Source organism: Perissodus microlepis, chromosome 9 (genome assembly GCF_051167445.1).
Source record: "Perissodus microlepis isolate ML-2025 ecotype Zambia chromosome 9, ASM5116744v1, whole genome shotgun sequence".
NCBI classification, from domain to species: Eukaryota; Metazoa; Chordata; class Actinopteri; order Cichliformes; family Cichlidae; genus Perissodus; species Perissodus microlepis.
Window position 1 is genome coordinate 16767085 of NC_140469.1, and position 16113 is coordinate 16783197.

The 16113-nt window shown below is 40.3% G+C and overlaps 1 protein-coding gene and 1 non-coding gene across 2 annotated transcripts in view; one reads left to right on the forward strand and one right to left on the reverse strand.

The window, feature by feature from the left end:
- Nucleotides 1-15724, forward strand: part of flt1 (fms related receptor tyrosine kinase 1) — a 39762-nt gene extending 24038 nt beyond the window's left edge. Inside the window, exons 14-30 of the mRNA XM_084939289.1 lie at nt 4617-4763; nt 4835-4966; nt 5873-5979; nt 7970-8105; nt 8559-8663; nt 8752-8865; nt 9623-9711; nt 10234-10336; nt 10419-10516; nt 10608-10730; nt 11062-11173; nt 11281-11380; nt 13297-13402; nt 13481-13578; nt 13758-13827; nt 13910-14001; nt 14092-15724. Of these exons, the coding sequence (XP_084795415.1) occupies nt 4617-4763; nt 4835-4966; nt 5873-5979; nt 7970-8105; nt 8559-8663; nt 8752-8865; nt 9623-9711; nt 10234-10336; nt 10419-10516; nt 10608-10730; nt 11062-11173; nt 11281-11380; nt 13297-13402; nt 13481-13578; nt 13758-13827; nt 13910-14001; nt 14092-14260 (1901 nt within the window). The 3' untranslated portion in view covers nt 14261-15724. The remainder of the gene's footprint in view (nt 1-4616; nt 4764-4834; nt 4967-5872; nt 5980-7969; nt 8106-8558; nt 8664-8751; nt 8866-9622; nt 9712-10233; nt 10337-10418; nt 10517-10607; nt 10731-11061; nt 11174-11280; nt 11381-13296; nt 13403-13480; nt 13579-13757; nt 13828-13909; nt 14002-14091) is intronic.
- trnav-cac (transfer RNA valine (anticodon CAC)) lies at nt 7384-7456 on the reverse strand. Its single transcript has one exon. It is a non-coding gene; the product is annotated as a tRNA-Val (tRNA).
- Nucleotides 15725-16113: the final 389 nt, after the last annotated feature.

The following is a 16113-nucleotide window of genomic DNA, read 5'->3' on the forward strand; positions in this document are numbered from 1 at the left end:
TGAACTATTTTGCTTATGGCGATCTTGAATATGTGTTTGCAGACTTACAGAAGGAGTTTAACTTAAAATTAGTTTTCTATAAAAAGAAAAGAAAAAAAAGGAAATATTGAGGACATTTAAACTCACAGCCTCTTCATGTTGTTCTAGTACTTTATGTTGCAGTTGTTTGCAAACACACACATTCGCAGAGGTCTTGCTGCTTGGGAATGGGTCCCCTTAGTTTCCTGGGGCCCCACCCTAGCTTTGCTCTTGCACTCCAGCTCAGCACCTCTTTCACGTGGGAATGAGCTCTTGACTGGAGGAAGAGCACACAATGGCACTTCCCACAATGCCACATTTACAGGCCCCTGTGCAGCGCTGCAGGAACAATCAGCCAATCAGACACTGTCAGGCCCCAGCCCTCACAGACAATCATCAATTGTTGTGCAGGAGGAAGATAGAGGAAACAACAATCAGTTGCTGTGGTTAAGTGACTTTTCTTCGTGTCTTTTACGGCTGTTCTCAATACAATCAGGGCTTAGCGCGTCAACTTCCTCCCACGGGACACCCAGCAAGGGAATTACTAGAGATACGGGGTGACTAGGATGAAAGAAGTGGTGGTGGTGGGGCTGGAAAAACAAGGGGAGAAATGGAGAAAAATTTAAAACATGGAGAGTATGAAGTCATCTGTTTTTATTATCATGTATCGTTGTGCAGTTTATGTGTATAAGAGCTGTGTTGGGCTCATTGTATGCACTCACGCACAAGCAGCTGTCCGCACAATGAAAACGTTCTGAAATTAGTTTTGGTTTTTCTTTTATTTTTAGTTCAATTCAGTTTCACTTCATTTCCGGAGTGATTTTTGATTGTTTCAGCTCAGTTTTTCTTGTTTGAAAATCCATAGTTTTACTTTCATTTTTATTACTTTCACTTTTACTCCTTTTATTTATCACTTCAAAACAGGAGTCACTCTCTATCTATGAATACACACAACACTTTCTGAACTCAAAGTCGTGTCATGTGGACATCCAACGTCTTAGTAAAGAAAATGTACCAAAGCTTTGTCCGGAATGTTGCGTTGACGTAAATTAAGAACAATTCCTGGATATTTCTATTTTATTTCAGATGGCTTATTTTTTTTAACCCCCTCACACTGAATGAGTCAGATTTGTTACGTGAGTTTTTTGTACGTTTTTGAGACTCCTACAGCAGAAGTGTGATTACTGCCCACACTAAAAAAATTGCACACACCCCTGTTCTCTGCTGGCCATCGGGGCGGGGGGGCTGGGAGGAGGTGTTGGCCGTCCGATTGAGATCTGGGATGCGGGGCCTCCCTGCTGCTGCGGAGCCTGGGGCAGTCTGCTTGCCTCCACCCCGGGGGAAAGGGTAACATCTCCTGGGTCTAGGTGCTGTTTCCCCCTCCAGGGGCGAGGGTACCTGGACCCGGGGTATAGAGTTTGTTTGGGGAGTGTGATTGTGTGTACAGTGTCCATGTATGTCTATCCCTACGTTGGGTGAGTGCTGAGTATTTGTATATGTGTGCATGAGGGTGGGAATGCATGTTTGTGTCTGTGTGTGCCTGTTTGTCTGTGTCTATATGTCAGGTTGGGTCTTACACTCCACCTCTCTGGGAACTCCCAGGCCCTCCAAAGGCCTATCTCCCCTCACCACACTCCCTGCCGGTAACTGATGCCCTCAGGGGTCGGTGCGTTGGTGGTTCTTGGTGTCTGGGGCTGGGCGCTCAGGTATGTACCAGCTCACTCCCGGTGGCTACTTGGCAGGGCCTGGTGCCTGTTGCTCGGTCAGGCCTCTTCCGGGGCAAAGGGGGCCTCAGGCCTCCGGCCTCTGGGCCTGTGACTCGGTTCACTCTGGCACAGCTGGCTGCCGGTAGAGCCGGCGAGCACGTCACTGCAGCCCCCTCTGGCTTCTGCTCCGTGGCTATTGGGTGACCCCTCATCTGGGGCTCTCCTCAGCTCTTCCCAGGAGGGTGGCATGGATGCCCCTCCGGTGGTCCTCCTTGGGCTCTCGCACTCTGGGGCCTCTGGATGTCTGGAGCCTGGATCTCCTCCATGCCTGCTTCATGCCCTGGGGGACGGGGCTATGGCTCTCTACACCCTCTAGCAGACCATTACATGGGGAAACCTTTTGAATACAAGCGCGCTGATACTGCTGTTTACACTTAGCTAGATTAACGTGATGGTGTTGTGTTTAGTATGTTGCTCTGTTTTTTTTTGCTTGTTTTCTCTTCTTTTTCTCTCAACAGGTGATCCAGGAGATTTTTTTTCTCTTCTTTCTCTTTTTAAGTGCCCTTTCTCACTGTCCCTCTTCCCTTCTGTTTTTCTTTTCCTTCATCTTTCTTTCTCCCTTTCCTATCCCTCACTCATGTCTGTCCCGTCTGTAACAACTGAAAATAAAATAAAATAAAATAAATAATAACAACAAAGGTCGATCAAATGGACCAATACGGCAAGGCCGTGATGATCCATTTGGCAAAGTAAATCCATTGGGTATCCTTGTTGGTCTTCAGACAACAATTCTGACGGCTAAAGAACCAAATGGGACAGGCAAAAAAATAAATAAATTTAAAAAATAAAATTGCACGATAGATTTTTAAGCAATAAATTGAAGGGAAGAAATGTTGCAAATATAATGCAAGTTAAAACTCCAATCCAAATTAATTTTTGTTGTTTTTTGTTGTTTTTTTAATCTGTCATGAAGTTCAGTAAAAACTACTACTAATAATAATAATAATCATTTTTATTATTAGTTTTTCAGACTTAGTTTGAGTTTTGAGTTTAATTTTATTAACCTTGAATTCACCCCATTGTTGCTGCTCTTTGTATTGCAGGGTTATTAATAAAAAAAAAAGGCCCAAGAGGACCCAAACTTCAGCTGAGTCACAGGTTTAAGCCAAGGCCACTCTTCCACGTGTGTCACTACCAGCATTGTAGTTATTGTCCAAAAGTGGCACGGGTCCAGAAAACTATGGGAAACAAATAGCAGCAGTTTCACTTTATCACAAAACTGTTCAAGACTGTAACTACGACTGTGACTACTGTAAAAACCGGCAATTTTTTTTTTTTGTTAATTATCAAGTGGTGAAAAAACAGATTAGCCCACAAGAACTGAGAAGTTCTTATTTTTAGTTCTTATCAGCAGTGGGTAAATGGATCCTTACTGTACCTCAAGTTATGTAGAGGCTATAAAGTTACTTTAAAGGTCAACTACGGGGACTTTTTGCTCAAGAGGAGAAACCAAAATAATCCTAAAACTTCTGCTAATTTAACATTTAAATCACATAACAAAGAATAAAACATCTATGTAACTCCATTCATATTCATCTATACATTTATTTATCAATTATTCAAACATGTGTCACTACTGGTGACACTTGCAAGTAGAGTACAGCTGACAGTTTGATATAAGGTGCCAGACGACCCAAACATGAGCAGTTGTAGGGCCAAAGTCAAAGGCACAGTTGTGTTTTTCCATAATAAAGAAAAATGTGTTTTCATCAAGCCCATTCTTCTACATGTGTCACTACCAGCTCATACTTATTGTCCAGAAGTGGCACAGATCCAGAGAACTGTGGGAGAAAATAGCTCTGGTTGCATTTCTACAGATTTTAAATAATCCTCAGCAAACAATAATCTTACAAATTTATGTTTGTGTGTGCGTGTGTGTGCAATTAATGCCATATTCAGGTGACTCTGTAGTTGTATATACAGCTAAAATACACAATCATTGTGTATTTTGGCTCATGATTCCTGTTCTGGTGTATTTTTACTGTTCAGCAGTCACTAATTTTGGCCACAACAGGCAAAGCGGAAAAACTGTAATGAAGAGTATGAAAATGAACAAAGTTGGCAATAAGCAAAAGAGACTTCCATTTCCTTAGTTAGTATAGATCAAAACAGAGCTAAAAGTAGAAACAGCAGTGGAAACTGCCAGAAACAATGTGCTCAAAGTACAAATTATTCTTGCAATAGAAATGTACAAGATGACACAAACGTCTGAAGCTCGCTACTGTTTCTTTATTTCATCAAAAAGGAAAATAACTCACTATGGCATAATGTTACCAAACAATCAAAGTGGAGATGATTTTGCTTTAAACAGTACTCTGGTGTCTCGGTAATCTGTCAAATGAATGTTTAAACTTGATTATTTTTGTGTTTTCTGCTGCAAAAAATATTAAAAATTTAAAAATTTAAAATTTAAATTTAAATTAAAAAAATAAAAATTACTATACTTCTTCAATAATGATATGAAGTAAAATCAATCGCCTACCTCTGAAATATAGTGGAGCAGAAGTATAAAACAAGGGGGAAATGGAAATACATGCATAAACCACAAGGACAGTATAATTAATGCATTCAGTTAGATTACACACACACACACAAACACCCATCTGTGCTGCACTGTTAGATGCAAAAGATCCTCAAGGAACCACTGACACTGCTGCAGTAGTTTGTCGAGGAACCACTCAGAATGTTTTTGAGCTCATTATTATTATTAGAAGTAGTACTAGTGGCAATGTAAGTCCCATAAATACACAATCTCTCAAATATTACATGAGACAGATTAAGCAGAAAATTCAGATTAAAGTTATCATAATTCATCTCTTTCTTCCCCTTCAGTCCTGGAGCCTCCTGTCCTGGTGAGTAATTTGACAGATTGCACCGTCAATGTTAGCAGCTCAGTGACCCTCAGCTGTCCATCTCGAGGGGTCCCACCCCCAACCATCACATGGTACAAAGACCAGCGTGCTCTGCTGCAGGGATCAGGTAAAGAAATCTTAACGCGTAAACTTTAGCGGTAAACCGGTGGTCTGTAACTTATTTGATGCCGTCTTTAGGTATTGTTATATCAGCAGAGGAAGCGAGGCTCCATATTGACCGGATCACAGTGGAGGACGAGGGTCTGTATACGTGCCAGGCAACCAATGAGAGGGGGTCTGCGGAGAGCTCGGCCTACATATGGGTTAGCGGTAAGGATCGCTGCCTTTTAATTGGCTCTCCACACAGTTGCCTATGTAACACATCCATATATAACCACTTTTGAACGTGCTTTGTTTTCACGTGTTTAAATAGGTGTGTAATGTGGATGCAGACATTTAGTAAAGTACATCACATTGTTTTGATGTAGTGTTTATACAGAGAGTGTGTCAGTTCTATTAATGGAGGATGATGAACGTCTGTTTATTAATTTCTAAGTAAACATTGATCAAAGTACGTCTTAACATAAACGTACTCAGCCTTTTGTTCAGTTTCCCTCATTCACACACCCACCCACACACACACACACACACACACACACTGACGTCCGGAGGTAGTAGAGAAGGCAGGACCTCTGGGGTTCCTCCCAGTCCAGGTCCGGAAAAAGAGAACTGACCGTGTGTGTGTGTGTGTGTGTGTGTGTGTGTGTGTGTGTGTGTGTGTGTGTGTGTGTGTGTTGTTGTGTTCGGATCAGTGAGGAAGGAAGCTGTCTCCCATTTTTATTTCCTCCGGAAGGGTCCGGCCTACGTCTCCAAGAGGCTCCACATAGTAGTGAGCTGGGCATTTCTTCATCATCCCATTAAAAAGATTTGAAAATAGTAATAAACCCACATTTAATGAGAGGGAAGGATGATGGTCTCTGTGCGTTATGTGACCTTGAAATCACAGTGACCCCATTCGGATGGATAATTAAAGCATCAAGTACCTCAGTCTGATAAACTATTGTAATTCTCAGAACTGCAAAAAGGAATAAACATTAATTTTTATCAATTAATATATTCTTTTATGTACATATATTCTACCCTCCGCTGCTCAGTCCAGGATTTTTATGTAGAGAAAAGAATAAATACCTTGAGATTTAAGCAGCATTAAGCTACTGGGTGTCTTTATGTGTGCAGGTGCTCCAGAAAGCTCATTTCTTGAAATCCCTACTCTCACCTGTACCTGTGTGGTGGCTGCTCTCTTTTGGTTTTTGCTCACGCTCGTCATACGAAAAATGAAGCAGGTGAGAGAATTATTTTGCTTGTTTTTTTTGTTGTTTTATGCATAATGAGAAAAATATGTACTATCACTTTTATGTTTTCTATACTTCATATATTTGAAAAAGTCCTAGATTGCTTTTACAGTATGCTTTAGATCATTATCCTGTACACTTCACAATCCATCCACAGTTTCTCTCTTTCTCCAATCTTTTTTTTTCCTCCCATCATTTTGGTAACCTTGGTTTCATCTGTCCAAACTAGTTTTTCCATAACTCTTTTTGAGGCCCCTTGATGTTGCAGAGCTGCCCACTGCATTCCTTCTTTTTTCCTCTCTCGCTGATAGGTTTATTTGAGCGTTTTCTTGGTCTAATAATGACCTCTGTTTCTTGGAATCAGACCAGCTCCAGATCTTTCATCTGTTTAGTTTGTCATTAAAAGAAATGGGGGAAAGCCCTCACTTGCTTATGAAACTGCTTGCCAATTATTTCTGAGCCTCTAAAAAAGAGGCAATCTGTATAAAAAATGTCTATAACTCATAAACAGTAAATCCAATACGTTTGCAAATCCCTGTAATTAAAACTAAACGTCTTCCACTTCTATCGCATCCACTGTAATTATGTACAGAGGCAACACTACAGTAATAGCCATTATCCAACATCCATGTCGACATTACAGGTGCTGATTGTGAATAATAGAGCTGAGCCTTTTTGCTGCGCAGCAGCCTTGTGTTGTGATCCTACAGTGTTGTATATGCTATTTTCATCTGTTTGTCATGTGGCTGAGTGTTTCTCACTCTCCTGCCAATTTGATTGCCTAACAGCAGTTTGCGTGCTGTCACTTTTATTTTATTTGTCTAAGTGTTTCCCACACTGTAGCACTTCTGCCCTACCATTATCCCACTTATTGGACTTGTGTAATGCTACTCTGGCTGATGTTTGGTAGCTTTGGTGGTAGCTTTAGATGGGCAGGAAGAGGCTCCACTTTTACTATTAAGATCCCCTTACCCCTCCAAGTTGCCGCAGGTACTCCATCCTGCAGTCAGTTATGTTTTCTATGTCACTGAAAGAATAACTGATGGAGGATGACCATGGCAAATGCCCATCATGTTTTGGCGATCATCCTGAATTCACAGAACTAAAGTTAACTGTGTTGGGATTGAGGGCGATTTTTCACCAGCACCTCAGCTCTTCCTTTAACCTCCCTCTCCTCTTTCATATATTTTTCTCAGTGAATATTTTTATGCTGGTAAATAACAATTTCCATAATAATTTTATTTTCCTAGACTGATGCAAGGTGTTTGTATATGTTTAAAGAACTAGTGGCTTAGATTAAACTAGATGATTAGATGATACTTTATTAATCCCTCGGGTGGGTTCCTCCGGGATATTCAGTTATTTATTTATTTTAGAGAGATTAAAGTAAAGGTCTGTTTCCGCCCGGTTTTGAACCGGGGACCTTTCGCGTGTGAGGCGAACGTGATAACCACTACACTACGGAAACCGCTTGACGGCTTAGCCTACAACAGAATATACTAATTAATGCATTGACATCGATAGGTACAAAAACAAATTAATTGTGCATTTGACTGCACAATTTACATTTTTTTTCCTTTTCAACGTGCCGTTGTTAGAGAAAACGGTTGCTAGGGTGCAAACTATGCTCTATGCTGGTACATTTATATACAGTAATAATAGTAATAATATGATACATATAAAATATATAATAGCGTATATGATAAATGAAACTAGCTCATTAAATAATAGCTTTTGACGACATTATTTGATGACAAATCTATGATTTTTATGTCTCCTTTATGCATAGACAAACCTTTTAAAGATGCTCTCAGCTTCACAGTAACTAAAAATCTGACTTTATAGTTATTTATGTCCGCTTGCTTTTCAATGTCTCAGAGTCCCTCTAAACTGACTATGGTGCAGCTGATCTGCCAGGTTCTGTAGTAATTCTTTTTTCTTTTCTTTTTTTCTTTTAACTGATACCGACCGTCTTCCAAAGCCCAACAGCTCATACACCAAAACCGAGTACTTGTCAATCGTACTGGACACAGGAGAGAGGCCGATAGATGAGCAGTGCGAGAGGTTGCATTATGACCCCAACCAATGGGAGTTCCCCCGGGAGCGCCTGAAATTAGGTATGCTGGTTCAATCTATTAAAGAAAAAATGTTTTTAGCTGATACTCTTGTGTGGGCTGAGATCAGACTGATGTTGTGAATGCAGTGGGAGAGAAAGGAGGTATTTAAGCCCACGTAACAACACAAGGATTTTCTCATAGACCTTATCAGCTTATTATTGGGAGTGACTCTCATTCCATTAATCAGACTTTTAGTCTGTGTTGTCTGTGCTCAGCTAATTAACCCCAGCATGAGACATGTAAACAGTGTTTACCGAAACTAATCAGCTCTTACGGTCATCAGGGCGGGATTTGGACAGATGGGCAGCTGGTACGGTCTAAAGTCTTCTGTTATCAGCTCCTCCCATCTGGATTGGATGATAATCATAATTAACTGAGTTGTTTTAAAAAGACACAAAACACACCTCCCGTATCCGTTCCATTCACATTCTCACGCTGTCTTTTTTCTCTCAGGAAAGCTTCTAGGCCGTGGGGCCTTTGGTAAAGTCATGCAGGCATCTGCATTTGGTATAGACAACGGCACCAGCTGCAAGACTGTGGCTGTGAAGATGCTCAAAGGTTAGGTCCATGATATTCGGTTAAATTTAACTACAATTTAAAACCCTTTTCTGACACTCACTTTACTATTCTTCCTTCTATCCACCAGAGGGCGCTACAGCCAGCGAACACAAGGCATTGATGACTGAACTGAAGATCCTCAACCACATTGGAAACCATCTGAATGTCGTGAACCTTCTGGGAGCTTGCACCAAACCAGGAGGTGTGTGTGTGTGTGTGTGTGTGTGTGTGTGTGTGTGTGTGTGTGTGTGTGTGTGTGTGTGTCGAGGGGTTTCCATGCATTTGTCACCACATATGTGTGGAGTCACTGTGTTCCTGTTAATTTACTTGAATTCGCAATCAGTACCTGCGCATCTGTGGCCTTACAACAGAGTTATTACAGTTTGTTGTATTTATAGTTACTTTTTTGTGTTTTATCATTATTTTATTTATTGATTCATTTATTAATTTAATTCAGTTTAGTTTCAGTCAGTTTCAAGACAGTTTCTTGTCACTTCAGTTTAGTTTTAACTCTTTGAAACCCATTTGTTTTGGGTTAGGTCTTATTAATTTCACTATTCTTCCATTAGCTTTGGTCTTCTATTTTTATTTTTAATTATTATTGAATAGAGGACATATGTCATATTTAGGAAAATCTGTAAAAACAAACTCAATAAGCACATCCATCAAAGCCTCATCAGGCAAAGTTTTACCAAATTTTTAAGAACATAATTTACCATAATTTTTATCACACTAACTAATACTAAAGTTAAGGATATTTCCTCTATATTTGTATTTAATTTGTAAGTTTACAAGTTCACAAAATAATTTCAGTTAAATTATTTTTGTTCAAAAGTCCAGTTTTTGTTTTTATTTCTTCTTAACTAAACTGTGTTTTTTTCACATCTACTTTAAGTTTTAGTTAGCTGTGATAACCTTGCCTTGCACTTACTTACTGTGTGTCTGTCCTGTGTGTACAGGACCGCTCATGGTCATTGTCGAGTACTGTCGTTTTGGAAATCTTTCAACCTTCTTAAAGAACAAGAGAGACGTGTTTGTACAAGACCGGGTGAGTTCAGCTGCTGAACTTATTTTTTAAAATAAAACAGGCCTTTGAGTTACTTGTGGTTGACGGAACAATACTAACTCCCTTGTGCTGTACACGGTTACAAAATCGTACACTTAAAAAACTCACTTCTGCAATCGGTTTGAAGTTCAAAGATGTTTATCAGTTCTTAAGTGGGTCACGATGTTCTCTAATTTCAAAGTTCACAAATAGCTCAAAAGTTTCTTCAGTTCCCAAAAGCAAAATATGTTTTCATTCATTTTCCACTAACAAATAATGAAAAAACTACAATTTAGAAGATCTCAGAGGACACGTCTGCCTCAGTCCTCAATCCAATCTAACATACCCGAAGTGTAATCTTATAGCAGAGGAACTGTAAGACCAAAATACCTGCAAGACACCTGATTTGTAAGGCATGTTTGATATACAGTTAAACCTACCACTATGTGGTTCACCAGCAACTTGGACGATGTTAAAGATGTTAAATTTTACTTCATCATGCAGTATTTTATTTGATTCATTCAGCTGGCTGGAGTAAAGGGTGGAGGGCAGTGTTGGGACAGCAGCGTGTCCGACGACCAGAGCAGCTTTCACACAGACTTTGATGAGAGAGATGAGCAGGGCCTCTGTAAGACCTGAGCCTGGTGAACATTTTATTCTCGTCATTAATCAAACTGCTTTTGACACCTCTCTGTTTCTTCTGCTTCTAGATCCACAAACTGCTCCCAATTCCCCTCTTTACTTGGAGGATCTCATTTCTTTCAGCTTTCAGGTGGCACGAGGAATGGAGTTTCTGGCCTCTCGCAAGGTCTGACTCTTTGCTATTCCACCTGTGGGCATACACATACACGTATACTGGTTTTATGTCCTCATCTGTGTTCTGTGTGCGCCTGCATCAGTGTATTCACAGAGACCTGGCCGCGAGGAACGTTTTACTGTCAGACAATAAAGTGGTGAAGATATGTGACTTCGGCCTGGCCAGGGACATCTACAAAGACCCCGACTACGTCCGCAAAGGAGATGTGAGTATTTCTGAGGAACCTGGTTTGAAAAAGATGACACACTACTCTTATTTTTTTTTACACAAAGTGACACATCTTGCAAAGTGTTGTTCATATAATAGGTGTGGTTTTCAGTCCAAAATGGGGAAGTAGTTTTGTCATGGCAGTCTATCACCAAGGCTTTTATAAATAAATAAACTCATTATGTTGAGTGGTTCAAAGGTATGAAGCATAAAAATCATGAACTTGTTTTCCCTAAAAAGATTTATTGTGATTCTTTGGAATCAGCCATCCTTCAAAGTTTTCTCACATAAGCCAGGTTTGGTAATCCTGTGTCTTCACCGTCTGACAGGCCCGACTCCCTCTCAAGTGGATGTCTCCCGAGTCCATCTTTGACAAGGTGTTCACCACCCAGAGTGACGTGTGGTCCTACGGCATACTGCTGTGGGAGATCTTCTCTTTGGGTAAGAGACGTGTGCTTTTTCTGAACATAGGCACGGGATGGACAATCATTACATAATGTCTGCACAAGCATATGAGCCTCATGAACCAAAATGTGTGCACTTAATAGGAGCGTCCCCGTACCCTGGACTTCACATAGATGAAGAGTTCTGCCACAGGCTGAAAGGGGGAACAAGGATGCGGGCGCCAGAATACAGCACGCCTGAGATGTGAGCTGGTGGTTTGGGTTGTGCAGAAATGTATACCTTATTATTTTGTACAGTAAGAAAATCCCTGCATGTAGAACTCCAAGAACAAAATGTGTTGCTAATCTTTAGCGCATCATCATAACCAGTCTCTTCAATCACTTTCTATTAACAGCTGCTTATGGGGAGGAAATATACTCCACTATCTATTTACTGATTGACCTTCGGTCCAGGGACCCATCCAGACCTATTGATCGATCGATGGGTGATGGATGGGAAGGTTTAAAAGATCTGAAATGGTTGATAAAGTTATCCTCTTTTGAAAAAACACTGTAAGGTGACCAATGCTCATTTCCAGCTCTGTTATTTTTATTCTTGGCTCAACTTTAGCAACTTGTGCAGCTCTTATGTAGCTCGTCCACTCTCTAACAGAAGCTGCTTAGCTCCTCTCTCTATGAGCCTCCGTTAAGGCCTTCTTATTAAGCGGGCTTTCTTCTAATTGTGTGCTCGTCACAAACAAAAGGTTTGAACAGCATGTGGGCGGAGTTGGTGTCTTTACAGCCAGAGCCGTGTGCCTCAGATAGCCACATTATGCATATCTGCTCTCTTTGATATCGCACAGAGCTCATGCTAGACTACGACAAAATCAAAGCATTCAGTGCTGTCTGAAGCCTGAGCTGTGGGCAAACAGGGATCATCTGCACATATGCTGACCTCATTATTTAAAACTTTGGACACTGTTTTGACCGTGTGTGTGTATGAAAGAGAGTTAAACTGTTTTTTTCGGAAGTTTAAACAATCAAAAAATGTATCCTTAATTGACCTTTAACTTACAATTTAAGGTTATTCAAGTTCAGATAAGGTGATTGATATTTGCTCTCTTTTGTTCAACTTGATCAACTTTGATCGAGCTGGTTAGGAGCAGGTTTTGCCACCTTCTGTTCACCAGAGATCTGAGCGGATGTTTGAACCCAAAATAGGTCCAACCACTGACTTCAACCTTAACCACAGCTCTTAGTTTCGCAGAAAGATGTTTGTTTTGGACTCCCAAAACAGCCATTCTGTTATCATACTGCTAATCTTTAAGTATGTTTAGAGTAGACACTTTTTTTCTCTGTTGCTATCTGTGTGTCGCAATTTCCAGTTTATTATGTCTGCTATCATGTCTGTTTGTGTGCAATCAGATACATCCTTACTTTTTCCATAGCCTTTAAGAGGGTAAGGAGCAGCCTGGTGCTAATAATCAGATGCACGTGATTAACTTATTTTCAACAATGAGCTGCTTCTATGAAAGTAGAAGTTTTGGCAGTTTGCTCATCTGGAGAATTCAGGTGTGTGTTGATGATGATGATCCAATTTGAGGGACGAGCACTTCCCATTTGAATTTTGTCATAAATAAGTCTTTTAATGTGACTGATTTATAAATCTTGTCATAAATTTTGTTGCTTGTCCAGACCAGTTCAGGAAACTTTAAGCTGCACGGTGTGCAGGGAGAAGCTGTGATCAGTATATGCGGCGTGTGGTCAGGTGCTGATTTAGCAAGTGCTTGATCTGCTTTTGTATGCAATTAAAATATCACCCAGTCGTGCTCAATTTAATTGCATGAGGCAAAAAGAAAATCATGATCAAGATAAAAAATTTGATTAATTGTGCAAAGTGGAGACCTTTGGCAGAGCACCTTGTTTGGTGAAAGCCAAATATAGCATATCAGCACAAACACCTCATACCAGCTGCACGGTGGTGGAGAAAAGGTGATGATTTGGGCTTGTTTTGCAGCCACAGGATCTCGGGACGTCATTGACATACCGAAAACGATTACTTAAACTTTATTGCTGCCAAAAGTGGTTTTGCAAAGGTGTTAAAGGTGCTTATATTTAGTTTTTCACATTACTGCAGAGAGTTCTGCAAATGCTGTGTACCTGTGTGTCTTCTGTGTACAGTTACAGCACAATGCTAGCATGTTGGGAGGCCAACCCCGCCGACCGACCCACCTTCACTAACTTGGTGGAGACAATGGGAGAGCTGCTACAAGCGAGAGTGCAACAGGTCAGAGATCATTACAACAACATTTGTCTACACAAAGGGCCTTAAAAATGCCCCCAATTCATACTTTCTCTTTAACAGGATGGGAAGGATTATATTCCTCTGGGATCTTTTATGACTGGAGAAAGCGATCGCTGTGAGGCCTTCAAAGAAAATCCACTCGCAGTCACAAACCTGAGGTAAAAAAAAAAGGAAAAACAAAGAGAATGAGCAAGTGCAGCACATAAGTGTCAACTTGAAAGTTCATGAATAATAAATTCTAATATAGAAGTCTTGAGAAATAAAACCAAAAAAATGGACAGAAAGTGACTTCCTCTATTTCCAACTTGCTTTTTCAATCTGAACCCAATCTGTGCAGTTACATGAGGGGCATGGCCACACTGCAGACTTTTGAGCATTTGCCTTGCGAGGACCAAACCACCCCTGATGTAAGAAAACACCTCGACTTCTGCTAATTTGAAAACATATCACATCAAGGAAATCCATTAACACTGATACTTTTGGTTTCAGGATGAGCAGACCGATAGTGGCATGGTCCTCCCATCTGAGGAACTGAAGAATATGACGAAGAGCAACAGCAGCAAGCACAGGAAACTCAGCAGGTAAAGATCTATAATCTGTGACCACTCGATGTTCAATTCATCTGTCAGTGCACGCTAAACGAGGCAATTGATCTCAATCTGTGTGTTTAGGTTCTTCACCTTCACCAAGTGTCGAGACACCCAGGTGCCCTTCCTGTGCAGTGACATTGCAGGTCTCCGTGAAAACGACCCCTCGATCCTGCCATGTGACTGGGAGTCTGACGAGGGAGGCTCCCCTCCTCCAGACTATAACTCAGCCTTCCTCTACCCCTCCCTTTAGCATCCACGCTTGTGTATTTTTCACAATTTCATACAGGGTTTATACAGCTTTTTATAATTTCTCCAGACCTCATCTTACACTTTTTAATTTACCCCAACTCACTTTTTATAGTATCTGCACGTCTAAATATCCCAGATATTTTGGATCTTCCTCCTTCAGCCAAACTTGTTTAACCTCCTAGGACCTGGCGTCCACATATGTGGCCATCACATTTTGGGTTATTTAGACCAAAATACTCAATTTTGCTCTGCAAGGGCCTGATATCCACTTACAAGGACATTGTACTGCTACTGTTCTATCAAAATCTTAAACTAATATCCTCTTATGTGGCTCTTATTTTTCTTAAAAACAAAATAAGGTTAAAAAAAAGAATCTGGTAATTCTTTGTTCTTACATTCATTGGGCCCCAATATGCCCAAATATCAAAGAGAAATTAAAAATGCATGCCGTGTAAGAGTTCAGGTCTTAGGAGGTTAAGAAACTTTTGCAAAATCACATGCTGTTGTACAACAAAGCGTCCTCACAAGTATTATCTCAGTGCTTTTCCATCACATTACCCCTTCTACGAGCAGCTAAGTCTTACCTGACAATACTTATACCCGTGCAGTTATGCAGAATGTATTCACTAGTATGTAACTATCAGAGCTTATTGTACTGGTACCTCATGCCTGAAGCCTTGTGAAGAGGAGCATTGCTGTATAAAATAACTGCTCCTCTTGCACAACCACTACATGCTGGAAAAAGTTATTATTCACTGAATTATACAGCTAGACGCAATGTATGTACCTGTATTTATTCTAGTTATGCAACCAAAATGTTACTACCTTAAATTTGACCATTTGTGAGTGTAGATTTTACTCAGTTTCCACTTTAATAGGTACACGTAGCTATAAATCTTGCGGTCCAACACAACAGCCTCGGTAAAAAATTACATTCATTAAAGGGAACCTGCTATCAGTTTCCTTATTCCTACCATAAAAATACAGCGGCATGGCCATAATATTGAATGAGGTCACCATGTTAGTAAGTCTATATTTTCAACTGCTGCTTAAAACATCCGTTTGCAAGGGCAACCAGTTAGAGGGAAGCTGGTACCTAAGACTAGTTATTTTAGAAAGGTGACAAACTGGAGTTGCATTAAGGCATAGTCTAAAGATAAACAAGGATTTTGTTTTTCGACAGTGAATAATGCAAAGCTGTTCTAATAGGAAGCGTCTTTAGACCGCTAACTTTTTCACAGTCTCCACCGCAGACGAAACAAATCTATTTAATTTTATTTATATAGCATCAAATCCCAACAGCAGCCGCCTCAACACGTTTCATATTTTACGGTAAATATCTGACAATGAAACTGGTGTGAGGACGATAGATCCTCCACGCTCTCCAAGACTCAATGTGATTTTTTTTCTAGGCCACGGTGTTAGACTCCAAGATTTAAGTGTATCTAATAAACTGTCAACTGAGTATGTGTATTTTAATTCAATGTATTCTTTAATTCATAAAATCATTCATGCTGGGTTTGTTTCCATTTGCAAAAACCTTTGAATGTGCAAAGATTAGCTTAGTTATGATTAGTTGATCCTGTTTGTATATTCCTCTTTATAATACTAGTTGGTTAGTTGTGGGCAGACAGCTCTGTTACTTCATCACAGCCCAAATCCGTATACAGCTGCTTTTGCCTTTTCTGGACAACATAAATGTATCTTTTTTTTCTATATCACATCCAAATGCAGGTTACACATTAAAGACCACCCTTTTTTTTTTGAGGAGTGCGTCCTCCATTGAACCCACCTCTATTTGAGGTGCTCTTTAGAAGGGATACCTGTATTGTTTTGTTTCCATTTAAGCCTAAG